General features: G+C 52.0%; 1 protein-coding gene across 3 annotated transcripts in view; it reads left to right on the forward strand.

Moving 5' to 3' along the window:
* Window positions 1–21582, forward strand: part of PTBP1 (polypyrimidine tract binding protein 1) — a 76568-nt gene that overhangs the window by 27122 nt on the left and 27864 nt on the right. For 2 of the 3 annotated variants that reach the window (XM_048496980.1, XM_048496979.1), the window contains exons 3-5: window positions 699–774; window positions 2653–2825; window positions 20607–20753. In XM_048496980.1, the coding sequence (XP_048352937.1) occupies window positions 699–774; window positions 2653–2825; window positions 20607–20753 (396 nt within the window). The remainder of the gene's footprint in view (window positions 1–698; window positions 775–2652; window positions 2826–20606; window positions 20754–21582) is intronic. The other variant, XM_048496981.1, reaches the window with a different exon arrangement.

Below are 21582 nucleotides of genomic sequence, written 5' to 3' on the forward strand. Positions count from 1 at the left end.
TGATTCAAAAGCAGGCTATGGTTTGCTGCCGGGGATTTGTTCACTGTGGCCAACCTTGGCTGTCAGACTAGTGTACCTATTTATGATGTACACCTTTGGCGCATTCTCATGCTGCTTTGAGCTTTCGCTCAAAATCTTAGGTGTCTGCTAAAAAGAGGAATTTGTGAAGGGAGGTTCCCTTTGGGTTTTGAGAAACTTAAAAATGCCAGATGGGATATAACGTGTTTGGGATGGACAGAAGATGTTGGCCTGCTCAGAAAGAGGTTCTGACAATGCTTCTGAAATTGACTTATTAGCCATTTGGTCCCCAAATGGCAGCGGCTTCAGAAGAATTAGTGTATGGAGCAGCTGCATAAAATTTGGGCCAGTGCCTCCCAGCATTCTTCCTTTCTCATGCCTAGTGTCCATGGAAGGTTTCAATGCAGTCCCTCTTTCTTCTAAGGGGGGAAGTCTACCCTTGGTTGTGGGCACTGTTGGGGGGCTCTGCACCTTTGATTGTAATTCTGAGCTATTTCATGCAGGCAAATGGAGGAGTGGTAGTGAACAAAATGCATACACTCTTCCTGCTTTCCCTCCCCTTCTGCTTGTTTCCTCTGCCACTTCAGTTCTGGATTGTCCTTTCGTTCTCACAGTATCTGAGTAGAATGTAGCAACATGCTGTCAACTTACCTTTTTTCCCTTTTCTGTTTCTCTTCCAGCGGGGATCTGACGAGCTTTTCTCTACTTGTGTCACTAACGGACCCTTTATCATGAGCAGCAACTCTGCTTCTGCAGGTAAACTTGCCAGCCCCAAAGAGTTGAGCATTTTACACTGAAGATGAGCTCATACCCCCAAGACCTATTTGCGTGCTTGTTCCAGTTGACTTGGCAAGAGGAGGCGCTTGCTGCTGCCTTGTCTTGTTGGGAGTGGGTTGGTGAGCAGAGCTCCCACCTTTGCCTCGACTTCTAACTGCTCATGCTAACCAAGCATACAGCACAGCTTAGACAAGCAGGCCGGGGTAAAGGACAAGCGGCTGCAAGCATGTCTCCCAGTTGGACCACTGAAGGGAGCACTCCTGAGACTGAATAGGCTTGTGGGATTTGCTGAGTGAATAAACAGCTTTTGAAAATGGATTGTTTGGCTATCTGGCTTGGAGCATCTTCCTAGCAATTGGTACCCTTGAATGGCAGGTGTGCATTCCTGGTATCCAGTGGTGCCTTTAGCAGAACACTGCCGCAACCCAAGTGCTTCCCAGAAGTAGTGAAGAGTTTGGCAGCCTAGGATAAGCCACAAGCGATTTTGGAGAAATTGCCTGTCCTTTATTGCTGTAGCTTTGTCTGTCTATGTGAGCTGCAAATCGTGGAGCTTGCTGAAGGGGATACAAGGTGGGAAAGTGTGTGGTTAGCCATTGGTGCAGTAGCAGCCTAGAGCAGGGTGCTACTTGGCAATCTCTACTGCTTACCTGCCCTGACCTCGAATTTCCCAGGAAAGCCAGATCTCAGAAGCTAAGCAGGGACAACTCTGCTAAGTATTTGGATTGGCAACGTCCAGGGAACACCAGAGTTGTGATGTGAAGGGAGGCAATGGCAAACCACCCCCAAACATTTCTTGTCTTGAAAACCCCGTGTGTGGACGGCACAAGAAATTACCAACCAGCTGGACATTGCATCCCCTATGGTTATGGTCTCTGCTGCTCTGCGGCATGGCTCACACTACATGGCTTGTTCCCACTGTCTAAAAGACACGCAGATAGCTGCTCACTGAGTCTCCTGTAGCTCGGGGAAGAAGCCACTGCACAAAAGGGGTGCCGTTTCAGTCTTGTTCCCTGTTTTGCTTTCATATGGACTGGTCCTAAAACTAATTCCAGAGTTCTTGGCCACAAACAACTCTGGCATCTGTCAAGACTTATGAAAGTACTGATTGCATTGCAGGAGGTTGAAATTCAAATTGGCCTTTACATTCCAGGTCACAGCGTCTCTGGAAATATAGCATGTGCCATATTTCTGAAAAGAACACACACCTACGCACACACACCCCTACCAACCCCAGTTGTTCTTGATGAAAGTCTTTTCTGTGGGTAAAATAATGGGGAAATGTGGAAGTGCGCCGAAGTCTCTTGACTTTGATTGTGGTGGTTGTGTAATTTGCTGGCCTGAGTTCAGGCTGGGTGTGGTCCTCCTAAATTGGCTGCCCAGGTTGCATTACTTCAGCAAAGTTGCAAGCTGGGCAAAGCAGGAAATTTAATAAGAGAAGTCTGAAATCTGCATTTAAATTGGGGGTGGGTGGGTGGGTGGAGGTACTTGTCTTCCCCCTCCCCCTTCTGGTTGGTGCTTGTGTGGGTACAGAAGGGCGGGGTTTGGCTGTTCCGGGCCTCCGTGGTGTTCAGAGTTCATAAATAGACTTTGTTGGAGCAGTTGGCAGTATTGACTTTGGTTTGAATGCCAGTGAGTCTACCGGGGGCGCCTGGATATCAGCTGGGAGGAGGAAGCGCTGCCTCAAAGCTTGGCTGCTGTTCTTGTGTTTGTAAAGATGGAAGAATAAACCAGGACCTGGGAAGCAACACTGTGCGACCGAGTGTGAACTTGGGTGTATGCTCATATGCGGTTGGGGAGTGCCAAGTGGGATGGGGCTGTGGTAGAAGTTTAACCCATGGCCATCCAATCTCTTTTCAGCCAATGGAAATGACAGCAAAAAATTCAAAGGGGATAATCGGAGCTCAGGAGTCCCATCGCGAGTCATCCACATCCGCAAACTGCCCAGTGATGTAACTGAAGCGGAAGTCATTTCCTTGGGTTTGCCCTTTGGCAAGGTCACAAACCTACTGATGCTGAAAGGAAAGAACCAGGTACTTTGCTCGTTCTTTAGGTTGCCCTGTTGAACATCAGGCCTTTTCAGACACCCTTTAAATCAGCTAGTCTGATTGAAAGCTGTTTAGAAATAAAACCTAAATAACATAATACCAATTACATTAAGTGCTAGCCTTTTTCCTTCCTTATCTTTTAAGCAGGCCTTGTGACTTCTGTTCTGGGCCATCCTCTGCTCCAGTTCTTGGCCTTCTTAACCAAGAACTGAAATTCTACTGGATTTTGGAGACTGCCTTGCTGGGTATTCTTCAGTCAGAGAGGCAGGAAACATGCTTTGGTCACTTCCTGTAGTCAGGTTGCGGCCATTTTAAGCCTCAGTATCTTTTCTGCCTCGACAGGGAGTGCAGCTTCTTCGGCAGGCTCGTCAGCAGTAGTTGTGTGTTTATGTGTTTGAGTGACTGTGCTTATTTGTCCGTCGATTTGTATCACTGTTCTGTTGTTCTCACATCTTCCCCGACCTTAGTGTGTCTGGTACATGGTGCTGGGTGTGAGTTACTTGTACTTTTAGGTTTCCCGCCATGGCATCTGCTGCTCGGGCGCCATTTTCTCCCCAGAGGGAGACATTCTGCCGCTCCGCGGCTGAGAACACGAGGGCTGCCTCTCGTCGTTTTCGTTCCCTCCTGCAGAGCCACTCGGCTAACAAGGATGGGCGCTCTGGGAAGACCCGTGGTGGCCGGAGGATCCGCCCGCGGACCCCTTCCTCCTCGCCAGACAGGTGAGTGGCGCGGTGTGCACGCTTGGCCGGCCCAAGCACGGAGCATCAGTTGGAGGAGCACGCGCGCGGTCGCAGCCGGCGCAGAGATCACTTCCAGCAGGAGCTTCGCGGATGCCTCTCAGCTGCGGCAGAGTCCCAGGCGTTGCAGCCAGGCCCCTCTTTGGCGCCTCAGGCCAGTGCTGAGCCAACAGGAGTGAGCTCTTCCCTCCAGGTCAGACAAACTGGAGGGAGGGGGAGAATGTTTTGGCGGGAGCCAGCTCTTTAGATTGGATCAATTGCTCATCTCAGCAGTTGGTGGCGCTTCTGCACGCCTCCATTGGCAAGGAAGTTGATAGGTGTTTGCAAGCTTCCATCCCCCCTCCTCGCCCGCAGAGCCATCTCCAGGTCTCATTCTCCCAGACAAAGGAGAGGAGGCAGAGACTGGCAAGACTCCTCAGACCAATCTGAGAGTAGCAATCTTAGTGAGGGGGAGCTGGATGTCTCTGATCATTTTTCCGATCCAGAAGAAGTTCCCCTTGAGACCACTGAACAAAGCCAAAGGCTTTTTAAGGTTGAACAGGTTTCCCTTCTGCTGGCCAAAACTATCGCAGCCTTGGAACTCCGGGACTCTGAGGAGGCAATTGACCCTTCTGGTAATGGGGCTCCCAAGCTCATTAAGGGGTGCCCTAGGGGTAGCGCTGCCATTTTTCCACTGGAAGAGGAGTCCCCAAAGTTTTTTCCCTTACCCCAGTCCTTTGAACGAAAGTTTAGAAAGCAGTGGCAAGCTCTTCAGCCAACAGGAGTTTTCCTCCAGTTTTTAGGAAATTGTACCTAGCGCCTGAGCATTTAAACAGATTGGTAAAAACTCCCTTGGTGGATGGGCCAGTGTCTGCCCTTCATTCGGGGGGTCTAGTTTACAGGGACGGGGAGGGATCCCTGAAGGATTCACTGGATAGGAAGGCCGCTCATAGTCTCTGCAAGGTGCACGAGGGGGCTGGCTGCTAGGATCCTGGCCCCATCTGCCACAGTGGCCAGAGCCACCATTGAGTGGCTGAAACACCTGATGGCCATTATCCCGCCCGAGAATCAGGGAAGGGGTAGAAAGGGTTTTCATGGCAGTCTCCTTCCTTGCCGATTCCACCCTAGATGCCTTCCTGACCACTTCCCGTATTATGGCAGCGTCCCAAGTGGCGCAACGCTTGATTTGGTTAAAGCCATGGCAGGCGGATTCCCACTCAAAGATGGTGGTTGCCGGTTATGACTTTGAGGGTGGGATCCTTTTCGGGTCAGAACTAGAAAAGATCTTAGTCACCACCAAGGAGAAGGGAAAGGTCCTCCCACGATTTGTTAGGTCTGACAAACCCAGGTTCACCCCTAGGTCTGCCTTTAAGTCCTTTCACTCCTCCTTTCGGGCCAACCGAGAGTCTAGGAAGCCGGAGTGGCAGACCCCTGGAAACTTCAGAAAACGCCAGTCCTTTCGGGGGCAGTAGCAGCGATTCAGCAAGTCCAGTCATTCTGAGTCCACTACCAACTCCAGTAAGGCATGATGCCATGGACGTTCCTATCGGAGGGCGGCTTCGGTTCTTCTCTCATCTTTGGACAGAGCCCCACTCCGATTGCTGGATCCAGGAGGTAGTCTCTTATGGCTACTCTCTGGAATTCCGTTTCTTTCCAGGAGACAGGTACTTCCCCTCCCCCATCAGTGCCAACCCAGACAGGAGGGCCAAGATCGATCAAGCCAAGATCGAAAATAAATAAATAAATAAAATGAATCACCTCCTATCCATCAGGGCCATAGTACCGGTCCCCCCCCCCCCCAGAGGAAGTCAGGATGGGAGTCTACTTACACTTCTTTGTGGTTCCCAAAAAGAATGGGGATGTCCGGGCAATCCTCAACCTGCGACATGTGAATCGGTTTCTTCGTCAGTTTCGCTTTCAAATCGAGACTCTCCGGTCCATTGTGGCGGCGATCCAACAAGGCAACTTCCTCACTTCTCTGGATTTAGCGGAGGCGTACCTCCATATCCCCATAAATCCAGCGCACCATCGCTTCCTCCGCTTATCTTGGGCGACCAGCATTTCCAGTATGTAGCTCTTCCGTTTGGGCTGGCAACGGCCCCCAGGGTTTTCATAAAGGTGCTAGTGGCACCGATTGCTTCCCTACGCAGCCAGGGGATTCACATCCACCCCTATCTCGATGACCTGCTGATCAGGTCAAGGTCGGAGGTGCAGTCTGCCAGAGACGTGAACTTAGTCCAGCAGGTGCTGTCGGAACACAGGTTTATTGTCAACCTACAGAAGAGTTCCACCAAGCCAACATAGAGGATGAAACACCTGGGAGCGCTTATCGATTCTGCAATCTGCACCCTCTTCATGCCAGATCACAAGGCTCAGAAGATTCGACAAATTTGCTTCATGTTTCTGGCAGCCAGAACTTCCATGCTTCTCCAGCTGGCAAACCTTCTGGGACTTCTGCTGTCAACCATAGATCTGATCCAGTGGAGCAGGGTCCACGCCAGGCCTCTCCATGTCCTTGACCCCGTCGGTACGACTCAGCTTGAGATGGTGGACAATTCCGAGCAACCTTGTCAAAGGGAAAGTCTTTGTGCCTCAACACCAGGTACATCCCTTTTTGGACGCCAGGCAGGAGGCTGGGGAGCTACCCTGCGTCGACGCTTTGTCCAGGGCACTTGGACTCAATCACATTCAGGTCTTCCGATCAACATTCTGGAGGTCAGGGTGATCATGCTGGCCCTCAAGGCTTTCAGAACTCACATCCTCCAGAGGCACGTGGTTGTTCACACCGACAATGTGTCGGCCATGTGCTATATCAACCATCAGGGGGGACTGAGGTCAACCAACCTCCACAGGAGGCCTTCAAAATACTCACCTAGGTTGAGGCCAACCTAGCGTCTCTGAGAGCAGAACACATCCGGGGGTGCATGAACATGGAAACCAACTGGCTCAGCAGGTCCAAGGTCTCCAATGCAGAGTGAAGCTAAAACCGCAGATTTTCCGGAAGATAGTGGACAGATTCGGGATACCAGTGGTCGACCTATTCGCATTCTCCCTGAACAACCAGCTTCCAGTCTTCTACTCGAGGTTTCACCACCCACAGGCAAGGGAAGGGATGCTCTGGTTGCTCTGTGGCCAGAGGGCCTTCTGTATGCCTTTCTGCCTTTGCCTCTATTACAGAGACTGCTTCGGCAGCTACAGACGGAAGGAGGGGTCATGATCCTAGTGGCTCCAGATTGGCCCAGAAGATCCTGGTATTGTCAGAACCCCCAATAAAAGACAAACTCGTGCTGTAGAGCAGAAGCTTTATTTTAGATGAGTCTGCGAAGCAAAGCTGAGAATGGCAAATTCCAACACACACAACTCATATAACACTTCGGCCACCTCACCCCCCTCCTTGGGAACGAGGGCTCCACAGAGAATGCACGGAGATAGCAAGGGGGAAGCGCAGGCAGTGACCTTGAAGACACCTGCGATGTGTAGACTTCCCAGAGCAGCTAGAAAATACAGTTAAGACAGCAGTAACCCTTTAACCCCCTCCCAACAGTGAAACAATGAAATGCAGCAAAAGCAATCCCTCTCTTTTAGGCCTCCTGACAGGTATTCGGTTCTACATGAACTTTCTATCAGTCCTCCCTTCTGCCTACCTCCTCTCACAGTGTCCACCAGGGACGTAGGTATAGATTTTTTATGGGGGGGTTCGGGGGTGGGGCCACACCCCCACCCGCCCCGAGGGCATGGCCACGCCCCCAAGTCAGCTCTCCGAGGTCGGGGATGGCAAACTCCCCTCCCCTGCCCCTCCCCTCTGGGCAGAGGCATAGAGGGAAAATTGAGCCTGGTGCAAAATCTGAGTTTTGCGCCCCCCACCCCACCCCCGGGCAGCCGCTGTGATGCTGGAATCCACCCCCAAACAGCATCACTTCCAATAGTGTTTAAACTAGAGAGCCCAAATTCTCCTTTTCAATCCGCTTTAAAGGGAGAATCTGGGATCCCTAGTTAAACAACATTGAAGTGATGCTGTTTTGGGGTGGATTATCCCCCACCCTGAAACAGCATCACTTTCAATGTGGCGTAGTGGTTAAGAGCAGGTGCATTCTAATCTGGAGGAACTGGGTTTGATTCCCTGCTCTGCCACTTGAGCTGTGGAGGCTTATCTGGGGAATTCAGATTAGCCTGTGCACTCCCACACACGCCAGCTGGGTGACCTTGGGCTAGTCACAGTTTTTCGGAGCTCTCTCAGCCCCACCCACCTCACAGGGTGTTTGTTGTGAGGGAGGAAGGGCAAGGAGACTGTAAGCTCCTTTGAGTCTCCTACAGGAGAGGAAGGGGGGATATAAATCCAAACTCTTCTTCTTCTTCTAAACTGAGGACCTCAGATTCTCCCTTTAAATCCATGCCGAAGGGGGTGGATTTAAAAGGAGAATCTGGGGAAATTTGGGGGTGCCTGCTGTCAGGGGTGCAATGGTTAAGCTAGAAGCACCAAACTTTCAGGGTATCTTTAGGAATCTCTCCTAATGACACCACCCAGGTTTGGTGAAGTTTGGTTCAGGGGGTCCAAAGTTATGGACCCTTAAAGGTGTAGCCCCATCTCCTATTAGCTCCCATTGGAAACAATGGGGGATGGGGGCACCCCCTTTGAGAGTCCATAGCTTTGGACTCCCTGGACCAAACTTCACAAAACCTGGGTGGTATCAATAGGAGACTCTCCTGATAAAACATCCCAGGTTTGGTGAAGTTTGGTCCAGGGGGTCCAAAGTTATGGACCCTCAAAGGTGTAGCCCCCCATCTTCTATTAGCTCCCATTGGAAACAATGGAGGATGGGGGCACCCCTTTTGGGAGTCCATAACTTTGGACCCCCGAACCAAACGTCACCATACCCGGGTAGTATCATCGGGAGAGTCCCCCAAACAATCCCTGAAAGTTTGGTGCTGCTAGCCCAGGGGTGGGCAACTATGGCCCTCCAGATGTCCGTGGACTACAATTCCCATCAGCCCCTGCCAGAATAGCCAATTGGCCATGCTGGCAGGGGCTGATGGGAATTGTAGTCCACGAACATCTGGAGGGCCATAGTTGCCCACCCCTGTGCTAGCCCAAACAATGCGCCCCCTGCGGGCTAAAAACCAAAAAAGCACTAACATGTTTTAAAAACCCACAAACAGGTGGGCGGAGCTTCGGACATGAATGTGGGGGGTTCAAACCCGAGGAAACCCCCCCTTACCTACGTCCATGGGGTCCACTCCTACACCCCGATCCCGGTTGGCTCAGGTTGACTGTGTGGCACTTGAGCGGAGGGCCCTGAGAAAGAAGGGGTACTCTAGGAGGGTGGTAGATACCATACTGGCAGCTAGGAGGCAATCCACTATAGGGATTTACAATTCCTCCTGGAAAGCCTTTGTTAGGTGGTGCAGGAGGAAACACCTGGACCCCGAGTCGCCTTCCTTGCCGTCCATCCTGGAGTTTCTGCAGGATGGGTTCACCTCTGGGCTGCGTAGTGCTACCCTTCGCCGCCTGCTGGCGGCCTTAGTTACAGTTGTCCCTGAGGTACAGGGGGTCCCGTTGACTAGGCACCCAGATATTCTGCAGTTTATTAAAGGGGTGCAGCAGTCACAGGGCCCGGTAGCCCATCGCTTTCCATCCTGGTGGCTCCATGCCGTACTGGATGCACTGACAAAGTCCCCATTTGAGCCAGTGCAGTCCATATATCTTAGGTGGCTCTGGATGAAATTACTATTCTTAGCAGCCATCACCTTGGCCAGGCAGGTCTCAGAGATGCGGGCTATGTCAGTCAATGCCAACTTATGTCAGCTCTTTCCTGATAGGGTGGTGCTGAAGCTTGACCCCACCTTTAGACCCAAGGTAGCCACCGGGTTCCATCTAAAGCAGGAGGTAATCCTGCCGAACTTCTGTCCTAACCCTTCACATCCTAGGGATCGTCTGTGGCACCATCTAGATGTCCGGAGGTTGCTTAAGGCCTTCATTATCCGAACCGAGGAGATCAGAAAAACGGAGTCTCTCTTCATTAACATAGCTCCTTCCAGAGTAGGAGAGCCCATGTCCTCGGCAGCCATTAGCTCTAACATCAGGGCTTGCATAATTGAGGCCCATAAGGCCAACAATCTCCCAGTACCTACCGGGATCATAGCGCACTCCACTCGGAGTGCTTCGGCGAATGCAGCGTTATTCAAGCAGGTGTCCCTGGAACAAATCTGTAGGGCCACAACCTGGGCCTCCCCCTCTTCATTTGTGAGGCACTATAAATTGGCCTCATTAGATGCAGTTCAGGCCTCCTTTGGTAGGAGGGTCCTGGAGCACATTATCAGAGATTAACTGGAGCCACCCTACAGGGCAACTGCTTTGGGAGTTCCCAACAAGGCAGTCTCCAACATCCAGTAGAACAACCCATTGGTTACTTACCGTGAAGGGGTCTTCTGCTGGATGCTGGAGACCGCCTTGACCCTCCCTTGGTCTAGCTCTTATCCGGTAATGTGCTCCTCGTTATTACTGTTAGAGCCTGTTCTACGTTTTTGGGCTTTGGGCCCTTCCTTACCTTGTTTGCTTGAGACTTGTTCAGGCTGTTATGGTTTGGTTGTGTTGCCATTGTTGTTCTGTGTGTCGTGAGTCTGTTCCTCGGCTGGTCAAGATACTGAGGCTTAAAATGGCCGCAACCTGACTACAGGAAGTGACCAAAGCATCTTTCCTGCCTCTCTGACTGAAGGTGGAGAATACCCAGCAAGGCGGTCTCCAGCATCCAGCAGAAGACCCCTTCACAGTAAGTAACCAATGGGTCATTCTCAGATAGCCAAACATGCTTTTGCAGGCAAAACTGGGCGGAACTGCTATTGCAAACTATTAAGCGTGTGCTGGCATTTGGAAATTCTCCTTCTGCAAACTACCCTCACCTGATACACGGTGCATGGATGGTGCATGCCTTTGTTCTACTGGATGGTGGAGACCGTCTTGCTGGGTTATTCTTTACCATTGGTCAGAGAGGCAGGAAAGATGCTTTGGTCACTTCCTGTAGTCAGGTTGCGGCCATTTTTGTCCCAGTATCTTTCCTGCCTTGTCAGAGAGTGCAGCTTCAGGCTCTTCAATAGTTGTTTGTGTGAGTGTGTGATTAGTGTGTGTATTAGCATCAGTGTTCTTTGCGTTTTTTGTCAGTGCCGGTTTTTCCCCACATTTTCCCCCATCCGTTGTGTGTGTGGAAAGTGGATTTAGTGTTTTTTCCCCCACAGGTCGATTTTTTCCCGCCCAATGGCTTCTGCTGCCCAGGCAGAAGCCATTTTCCCCTCAGCGGGAGACATTTTGCTGTTCCGCAGCAGAGAATACCAGGGCAGCTGCCCGGCTCTTCCGTTCTCCCCCATGCAGCCACTCGGCTGGGAGAGAAGAATGCGTGGTAAGGTCCCATGGTGGCCGGAGGTACCGCCAGTGGACTTCTTTCCCGTCGCCAGACAGGCACGCATTTGAGCGCGCGTGCGCGCTCAGCCGGCCCCAGTACGGGGCGTCAGGAAGTGCTAAGAGAGGAGAGGTGCGGCCGCAGCCACAAGGTCCGATAGCACCGTGAGCAGGGCCAGCATGACGGTTGCAGCAGTGTCCCAGGTCCTTCGCCTCTCCCGCTCGAGTCTAGTGCGGCTCCAGCCAGGACCACGTCTTCCCTCCTGGTCAGACAAGCCGGAGGGAGTGGGGAGGGGGAAGGAGTTTTGGCGGGCTCCAGCACACTGGATTGCAGCGCTTGTTCTCCTCAGCAGTTGGTGGCGCTCCTACAATCTTCCATCAGGGATGAGGTTGCCAGGCAGATTCATCTGCCCTTCCCCCTGCCCCCTCCTGTTCGCAGAGGCCGCAGATCTCGTTCCCCCAGAGCCAGGAGAGGGGGCAGGGACTGGCAGGACCCTCCCTACCAGTCTGAGGGCAGTGAATTTAATGAGGGGGAGCTGGAATTTTCGGATCATTTCTCAAACCCCGAGGAAATGCCCCCAGAAGCGCCTGATCAGAGCCAGAGGCTTTTAAAAACAGAGCAGGTTTCCCTCCTCCTCACCAAAACCATTGCAGCTTTGGAGTTGCATGACTCTGAGGAAGTAGTGGACCTGTGTTCCTCAGGGGCTTCCAAGCCCATTAAGGGCTGTCCTAGGGGAAGTGCTTCCATCTTCCCTGTGCAAGAGGAGACCTCAAAATGTTTTCCTTTACCCAAGTCCTTTGAGCGTAAATTTAAAAAGCAGTGAGTTGATCCTGCTGCCAATAGGAGTTTTCCACCAGTTTTTAGGAAGTTGTACCTGGTCCCTGACCACGTAAATAGAATGGTAAAAAAAAAACCCTTGTAGATGGCCCGGTGTCTGCCCAGCATTCTAGGGGCCTAGTCTATAGAGATGGAGAAGGAAACTTAAAGGACTCATTAGATAGGAAGGCAGACCACAGCCTCCGCAAGGTACACGAAGGCATGGCCATGGCTGCTAGGATCCTTGCCCCATCTGCTACAGTGGCCAGAGCCACCATAGTGTGGCTGAAATTCCTTTTGGCCATCATCCCCCGCCCCGCCCCCCCGAGGATCAGGGAATCAGGGAGGGGACAGAGAGGGTCCTTATGGCGGCATCCTTCCTTGCAGACTCTAACCTAGATGCCTTCCTCACTACTTCCCACATTATGGCAGCGTCCTCAGTGGCGCGATGCCTTCTCTGGTTAAAGCCATGGCAGGGAGATGTCCACTCCAAGACGGTAGCCGCTAGCTATGACTTCCAGGGAGGGATCCCTTTTGGGCCTGAGTTAGGCAAGATCCTGGTTACCACCAAGGACAAGGGGAAGGTTTTGCCACGTTATGTCAGGTCAGACAAGCCCCCCGGCCTGCCTTTCGATCATTTCGTTCCTCCTTTCGGACCACCTGTGACTCGAGGAGACAGGAGTGGCAGACTCCAGGAAACTTTCAGAAGCGTCAGTCCTTTCGTGGGCAGCAGCGATTCAACAAGTCTTCTTTACCTGAGTCCACCAGCAACACCAACAAAGCATGACGTTATGGACATTCCGATCGGGGGGCGTCTTCTGTTCTTTTCCCACCACTGGACAGAACCCCACTCCAGTCATTGGATCCAGGAGGTTGTCTCCTTGGGCTATTCTCTAGAATTCCGGTTTTTGCCAAGGGACAGGTTCCTTCCCTCCCTCATCGGTACCAACCCGGTCAGGAGGGACAGAATCACCCAGGCAGTGGAGCATCTTCTCTCGGCCATAGTACCAGTCCCTCCGGAGGAAGTGAGGAAGGGAGTATACTCCCTTTTTTTTTCATAGTCCCCAAGAAGAATGGGGATGCCCGAGCAATTCTCAATCTGCGTCATGTGAATCGCCACCTCCGCCGTTTTCGTTTCCGAATGGAGACCCTCCAGTCCACGATGGCAGCAATACAGCAAGGCGACTTCCTCACCTCCCTGGACCTAGCGGAAGTGTACTTACACATCCCAATAAATCCAGCTCACCATCGCTTCCTGCGCTTTGCCCTCGGGGACCAACACTTCCAATATGTAGCTCTTCCGTTTGGTCTGGCAACAGCGCCCAGGGTTTTCACGAAGGTCCTCGTAGCGCCGATCGCCTTCCTTTGCAGTCTGGGGTCTACATCCACCCCATCTCGACGACCTGTTGATCAGGTTGAGGTTGGAAGTTTGGGCCACCAAGGATGTGCAACTGGTACAACAGGTACCATGGGTTTCTCAGGATACTGACCTGGGCAGAGACCAACCTAGCTTCCCTCAGAGCAGAGCACATCAGAGGGCATCTGAACACGTGGGCGGATTGGCTCAGCAGGTCCAAGGTCTGCAATGCAGAATGGAAGCTCAAATCGCAGATCTTCTGGGAGATTGTGGGCAGATTTGGCCTACCAGCGGTCGACCTATTTGTGTTACCCGTGAATGCTTAGCTCACAACTTTCTATACGAGATTCCAGCATCCCCAGACGGCGGCAGTAGATGCTCTTGTCGCACCGTGACCGGATGGACTTCTGTATGCTTTTCCACCTTTGCCTTTTTTTCAGAAGCTGCTCCAGCAGCTCCAGATGGAAGGGAGGGAGGTGATCCTGGTGGCTCCAAATTGGCCCAGAAGATACTCGGTACTACAGGAACTCTCCATAAGTCCCCCCCTTCCACCTTCCATCAGTCCCAGACCTCCTGTCCCAGGGCCCTCTCATACACCCCGATCCCGGTTGGCTCAGACTGACCACGTGGAGGGGTTTGAGGGGGAAGGGGTACTCTAAGAGGGTGGTGGATACCATCTTAGCAGCCAGGAGGCAGTCTACCATAGGGATTTATAACTTCTCATGGAAGGCTTTTGTTAGGTGGTGTAGGAGAAAACAACTGGACCCCAAGTCTCCTGCTCTGCTCTCCATTCTGGATTTCCTGCAGGAGGGATTTACCATTGGGCTGCGGAGCTCCACCCTACTTCGCCACCTGGCGGCATTAGCCACCGTAGTCCCCGAGATACAAGGGTGTCCCTTGAGCAGGCACCCTGATATCCTGCGATTTCTCAAGGGGGTTCAACAGTCCCAGGCCCTGGTAGCCCATCGTTTCCCATCGTGGAGGCTACATGCGGTCCTGGATGCCCTGACTAGGTCCCCATTCGAGCCAGTTCAACGACCCATTGGATACCTACTGTGAAGGGGTCTTCTCCCTGGTGGTAGCAGGCCATCTGGTTGGGTTGTTCGCTGCCCTGCGGCGAGTAGGCAGGAAAAGGCTCTTTGGTGACTTCCTGTCAGGTGTCCGTGGTGGTGCCGCCCCAGTATCTTCCTGCCTCGGTCAGAGTAGGCAGCACTATCCACAGGCTCCTAGGCTGGATTTCACAAAGCTACCTTTCTTCCCTGTGTTGTTGTTTTTTGTGATTCCCTTGTGTGCAGTGTAATGTAACGTTTGATGCGCTTTTTTCCGACTCCTTTTGTTCTGCGTGCTGACTGAGCCTCTTTCCTTCCCCTTGTGTTCCCGCCTTTTTTTCTTGGCTTGAGGGAAGGAAGAGCTTGCGGCGTCGGCGCCATTTTTCTCCGCCAAGGGAGTCCTTTCTACCTATCGCGGTAGAAACCACTAGAGTCCAGTCTCTCCACACACACAGCCGCCTGGGCTGATAGTGAGGAGACTCTTCAGGGAGAAACTCTTGGGCGCAACAGCCGTGGGGCTGGGCGTAAATTTCGCTCGCCCAAGGCCTTGTGTCGTAGCGCAAGAGGGAAGACAGCCCAGCACTCCGCCAGGGAGCCCTTCTACAAGGACGGGGAAGCGGGCGGATGCGACTGCGACCAGCGGACAGGGGAGAGCCGGATCGTCGGCGGCGCACCGTTCAGGGAAACAGCGCCCAGAGGCATCGCCCTCTGCCTCCGCCGCCTTTGATGTCTGCTGCTTCCACGAGGCCTTTTCCCCACCCAGCTCTTGTTAGAGCTGTCTGAGGAAACTTCGCTGCAGGTCGAGTCAAGCGGGAGTGCCATGACGGGGGAGGCGGCGCTTGGGAACATATCTCTGCTCTTCCAGACTGGAAGCGCGCTTCTCCCCGCAGCAACTGGTCTCACTTTACTACAGGGGCTCCATAGACCAGTCGGCTAGTGGAGCATTTAGCAAATGCTGCGTGCCTCCCCTCAGACAAGCAGACGCAGATCCCCTTCCAGGGTCCTGCAGGAGAATCAGATTGCTTTGATTATGATGCAAGTACTTGAGTAGAAGGGGAGGTAGACCTGGACTCCAGACAGCATTTCTGAGGGGAGAGTGCTTCACTACCAGTTCAGGCAGACCAGAGCCACAGATTAATTCACGGTGGAACAATTATCCCACACCGCTTTGTAGGCCAAGAAACAATGTCGAAACTTTGGAACTGGGAGGGTCTCTGAGGAGGCGAGGCGATCCCAATGCTCCTGCCACGTCCAGAGCCCACTAAGGGCTGCCCTAAAGGGATCTCCTACATCTTTCCTTAGGAGGATCAGGGCTACTCATTTTCCGCTCCCAGAGATCTTTTGCCCACAGTTCAGAAAGAATGAATGGAGTCACCCCCCGCTTCCAAACAGAGGGTTTCCCTCCAGTCTACAAGTAGCTTTACTCTAGCTCCAGACTAATTTTTGAGAATGATTAGAGAACCCCACTCTAGTTGTGATCTGTCCCATCTCCTCACTGCATTCAGGGGGTCTGGTTTCCTCGGAGACGGATGAGAGGAGATGTTAAAGACCCCATTGATGCGTAAGGTGGAACATGGTCTCCCGCCCAGAGTTCATGATGGTGCGACTATGGCAGCAAAAAAATCCTGGTTCCGGCAGCCACCATCCCCACAGCTCCCATTCTTTGGCTCCAGCGCCTTCAGCTAGGCATCATTTCCACCCGAGGTGCCAAGGCATTAGAGAGGGGATGGAGAGGGTAGTCATGGCCACCTCCCTCTTCCCAGCTGATGCCACCCTAGATGCGCACTCCTAGTCTCCTCTAGGACTCCATGTCTTAGAGGCATCCAGTCTCACGTGAAAGATTGCTCTGGCCTTAAGCCCCCTGGCAGGGCTGACACCCTATCTAAGACAGGCGGTGGCTGGATTTTGATTTACTGAGGAGGGACTCTATTTGGGTCCAGAGTTAAAATAAGACCCTGAGTGGAGACCAAGGACCATAAAATAGAAAGCTTATGCGCACTGGTCCGTCAGGAGACAGGCCCAGGTTTTTCTGCAAAACCTGCCCCTCAAATCATTTCTCGTGGCCCCCTTCCCGCAATCCGCGGGAATATATAAAGCAGACTGGCTGGCAGCCTCGGTCGTCCTTCTGTAAGACATTAATGATTTTACGCAGCTCCAACTAGAGCTGCAAACCCATTTCGGACCGGCGCCTCTGGACCAATAACAACAAGTATGCGTGACTTCGCGCCAGGGTTCCAGTCGGCGCTCGGCTCCTTTCCTTCATCCCCCCGATTGGCAAGGAGAGGCCCGAAGCCAACAGACTAAAGCTGGCTGTCAAACAACTACTTACCATCAGAATAGCCATAGAACCCGGTACCAAAATATCCAACCAAAGGGATGGGGGTGTGCTCCCACTTTTTCACTAATCCCCAAAAAGAATGGGGAGGGATGTCAGAGGCGATCCTCAGCTAAAGACATGTCAATGCGTCATCTCTCGCGCCAAATTCAGGTTTTACGCATGGAAACCATCAGATCCGCAGTTGCGGCCATCAGGAGAGGGGACATGATCACCTCCTTTGGTTCTGGACGGAGGTGGCATACCTCCATGTACCCATACACCTGGCTCATCAGCCGGCTTCCTCGGTCCGCGATGAGCAGACCTCCATTTTCCAAGTACATATAAGCTCTTGCCAGTGGACATGGCGCGACATCTCCCTGAGTTTTCCACGAAAAGTCTTGATACGGTGCACTATCATTTCCTGCTCCGCCCAGTCAAGGGATGTATATATCTATTCGTATCTCGACAACCTTCTTCATCAGATCTTGATCCCGGAAATACAGAGCTGTCCAGAGGCGTGGAAAGGGTCCAACTGAATGTCTTATCGGATTTTGTCATCCACGTGAGCAAGAGTTCCATGGCCCCTTCCCAACAGATGGAACTTACTTAGAGGGCATTGATAGACATGTCCATTTGTACTCCCTTTGTACCTTGGGTAAAAGTCCAGAAAATCCAAGAGACCAGTCTTACGCGCACTTCTGCCGGGCAAAATCTTCCAACTTACTACAACTTGCCAGCTTGCTGGAGCCGCTTTGCTGTCGCAATGGACCTCATACAGATGAGGGTCAAGACCCACGCCAGGCACTCTACAGGCCCTTTCCTACGGCCTTTTGGTATGCAAAGCAAATCATTCCTGAAGACAGATGCGCATCATTGAGCCTCCCCACAGCAGTCCGTCTCCCCTTGTGTCTAAAATGGTGGACCACCCACCTCAACCTCCTACAAAGGTAAGTTTTTTCGCCCCTTCGCTAACAGATCCATATCCTTGTGGATGCCAGTCTGTCCGGCTGGGGTGCCAAACTGAGCCACCACCTGGCTCAGGGGCTCCTGATCAAGCTGCCAGGCTCAGCTTCGATCAACATTCTAGTAGGTCAGAGCAATATGATGGGCCCTGTAATCATTCAAGCAACTTATTCTTGCAGAAGCGCGTAAGTGCTTCACGCCGACAACATCTCTCGGGCCAAGGAAGTGCCATGTCAATCATCAGGGAGGCTCCAGGTCAGCTTTCTGCCCTACACAGAGAAGCTTTCGCGTGTGATCTCATGGGCGGAACAGAATCTTGCATCCCCTGCTGAAGCCGGTTTAACACGATTCGGAGGCTCACTAAACCACGGAAGCCGACTGGCTCAGCCCGGACCACGCATCTCCAGCTCCAAGCAAGTGGAAGCTGAACTCCAGCAGTTTTCCAGACCATCCAGGAACGACCCGGGATGGCGGGACGCATGGAACGCCTCTTTGCATCACTCCTCAATGCTCAGATCAGGCCGTATTCTTCACCAGATACCACCATTCACAGACGACAGCGACCGATGCACGCTCTCAGCTCCCTGGGTCGCAGGGTTCCTCTATGTTTTTCCCCCGATCCAAGTTTTTCTGAACTACTTCCACCGTTGTGCGAGTCGGAGCGAGGAGGAAATCCTCATACTGGGGAGCTCGAACTGGCTCCAGGAGAGGTCCTGGTACTCAGTACTAAGAACAGCTGTCTGTCCACACCACCGTTAGGTTCTACCACCCAACTGCCAGACCTGCTCTCCCAGGGCCCCTACTACATCCCGGCCCGAAAGGCTGGTCTTCAGACTAGCCGCCTGGCTTTTGAGCGGAGACTGTTAAGAAGCGGGGTTATCCTAAAAGGGTCATAAAGGCTATTTTAGCTCGCTAGAAGAAAGTCCAATCAGAATTTATGACTCCTCCTGGAAGGCTTATAAAGTGCGGTGGTGCCGTAGAAAAAAGAAGGGTCCCTGAGTTAAAGCTTCCCTGCTGTACATATTGGAATTCCTGCAGAGCAGGTTTCTGAGTCAGGGTTGAGCCAGTTCCACCCTAAAGTGCGTCAGGTAGCTGCCATTTACTGCAACGGTTCTACCTGGGACGGTTCACCAGGCACCCAGACACCTTAAAAATTCTCAAAGGGGTTTCTCACCGATCCCAACACGGCCAGTACAGCAGCATCGCGGCTTCCTACACCACCTGGGAGCGTTTCCTTCCATGGGGTGCTAGACGCTCCTTACCAAACCCTCCTTTGAACCCACTTGTTAGAGCACATACATTTAAAATGACTTAGGATGAAGCTTTTGTTCCTGGTAGCCATAACCTCCGCTGGAAGGGTATTAGAGATTAGAGCCATGTCAACTAATCCAAATTTATGCTTTTTCCCCTGCTTTAGACCTAAAGTGGCATCTAAATTCCATTTGCAGCAGGAGGTGGTTCTGACAAAAAATAAAAATAAAAAAAGTTTTGTCCGAATCCCACACACCCCAGAGAGCGCCGTTGGCATCACCTGGATGTGAGGCGTTCTCTCAAGACCTTTCTGATACGTACTAAACAAACTCCGCAAATCGGAGGCTCTGCTTGCTAACATCAGCCCGCCCAGATTGGCCGAACCTGTGGCGGCTGCTTCTATCAGCTCTACTATTAAGGCCTGCATCCTTGAGGCCCATAAGGCCAGGGGATTCCCCATGCCGACCGGAGTTACAGCCCACTCCACCAGGAGCACGGCCGCCAATGCAGCTCTCCTTAAAAGCGCGTTCCCCTTGAACAGATTTGTAGGGCGGCCAGCAGGGGCTCCACCCTCTTCATTAGTTAAACATTATAGACTGGCATCCATTGATGCCGTGCAGGCTTCCTTTGGGAGGCCCATTCTACTGGAACACATTATCGAGGGAGTAACCGAACCCTCCCTTTTTCTCAGGGGGCTGCTTAGGAAGTTTCCCAACCAGATGGCCACTACCACCAGGGAGAACGACCCATTGGATACTCATTGAAGGGGTCTTTCCTCCTTGGTGATTATGGCTCATCTGGGAATACCCGGATTTTGCTGACCCGATAATGTGTTCTCTAAATATCCAGCTTTTACAGTTTTTTATCGTTTACAGTTCAGCCTGTTCTTTGTTGGGCTCTTTGAATTCCACTTTTCGTCGGGATTATTCGTTTCCTTCATGGTATGTTGGGCCGTGGTGTTGTATATTGTACTTTTGTTACGTTTGCCGTGTACTGTTACTCTCGGCTAGTCAGATTCTGGGGCGGCACCACCACGGACACCTGACAGGAAGTCACCAAAGAGCCTTTTCCTGCCTACTCGCCGCAGGGCAGCGAACAACCCAACCAGATGGCCTGCGACCACCAAGGAGAAGACCCCTTCACGGTGAGTATCCAATGGGTCGTTCTACTGTATGGTAGGAGAGCGTCTTGACCCTCCCTCGGTCTTGTTCCTTTCCGGAAATGTGCTTCTTGGTTTCCGTTAGAGCCTGTCATATATATATTTGGGCTTTGGTCCCTTCTTTAGAATGTTTAGCTTGTGTCTTGTTCAGGCTGTTATGGTTTTGGTTGCGTTGCTGTTGTTTGTTCTTCATGTGGTGAGTCTGTTACTCGGCCAGTCAAGATACTGGGACTAAAATGGCTGCAACCTGATTACAGGAAGTGACCAAAGCATCTTTCCTGCCTCTCTGACCAATGGTAGAGAATAACCCAGCAGGACGGTCTCCTACCATACAGTAGAAGACCCCTTCATGGTAGGTATCCAGTGGGACGTTCTTGGCAAAGACTCAGCTGAGTATCTTCACTCCTTTGGGAGAAACTACATAGGGTGTCCTCCTGTAAACTGCAGAAGGGATTTACAGACTGGAAGTGAAGGTACTGCTTAAAATGTAGAGCCTCTAGGAGATCATTGAAAACAGGGTGTGGTGCATGGTCCCCTCTGGCAGCTGTCAGATGATGCAGGCATCTCTTCGGTTGTACATCACAAAATGATGGGGGGGGGGGCAGTGCTATTGCTCGAGTCTGCTGCGCTGTGTGAGTCACACAGTATCTGTTGGAATTTAAAAGCTCCACTCCTCTGGTTCTGACCTCTGCAGTCTGGCACGGGGGCTGGGAGTTCCTTGAGCCGATACAAATTGTTCCCCACTAGGCTTTCATAGAAATGAACACTGAAGAAGCCGCTAACACGATGGTGAGCTACTACGCGACTGTCACTCCAGTTCTCCGGAGCCAGGCCATCTACATCCAGTTCTCCAACCACAAAGAGCTCAAGACTGATAATTCTCCCAATCAGGCGGTGAGTTATGCTTGGTTCTCTACTGAGCGTTGCTTGCTTGGCACGAGTCCTTCTTGTTCTCCAGGCTCCTGCAGGAGGGCACTGATGTTACCAAATGTGGACACCAGGACTTTTGTGCAAACATACACTGGTCCACTCAGATATGGGATTTTTTGACTTGCGAGTGTGGAATGCTACGGAGGGAATGGGTGAGATCTTGTTCGTGCTCCTAGGAATGAAGCCGCAGCACAGCTTAGACTGGTTAGTGAGAGAAATGAACGGTCTCAGTGGGTAATTCAGACTAGTTGCAGAGAGGAATGCTAATTCTAAGGAAAAATCCAGCCAGCAAAGTGGTGGGGGAGGGAGGAACAGATTGCCATGCTAGATCTGACCCAGTAATGGCCCCAAGAAACTCATGGGTAAGAGGGAAATGGTTCAATGGCAGAGCACACCAGTTCAAGCCTTGCATCTCCAATGGGTCAGGAAATCCTTTTCTCTTCCTGAGATTCTAGAGAGCAATACAAAAAATGTATTGTTGATATTTTTAGTGTTTTTACTTTGTTGGCAGGCAGGGGGCGCAGTTTTTAGGGTAGTGGCACCAAAATTTCAAAATATCGTCAAGCGACACTTTTTGGTTCAGGGTGTCCAAAGTTATGGACCCCCAAAGAAGGTGCCCCATCCCCCATTGTTTCCAATGGGAGCTAATAGTAGATGGGGCTACCTTTTGAGGGCCCATAACTTTGGACCCCCTGAATCAAACTTTACCAAACCTGGGAGGTATCATCAGGAGAGTCTCCTGAAGATAGCCTGAAATTTTGGTACTGCTAACTTAAACATTGTTCCCCTGACA

The sequence above is a fragment of the Sphaerodactylus townsendi genome, linkage group LG05 (assembly GCF_021028975.2).
Source record: "Sphaerodactylus townsendi isolate TG3544 linkage group LG05, MPM_Stown_v2.3, whole genome shotgun sequence".
Classification (NCBI taxonomy): Eukaryota; Metazoa; Chordata; class Lepidosauria; order Squamata; family Sphaerodactylidae; genus Sphaerodactylus; species Sphaerodactylus townsendi.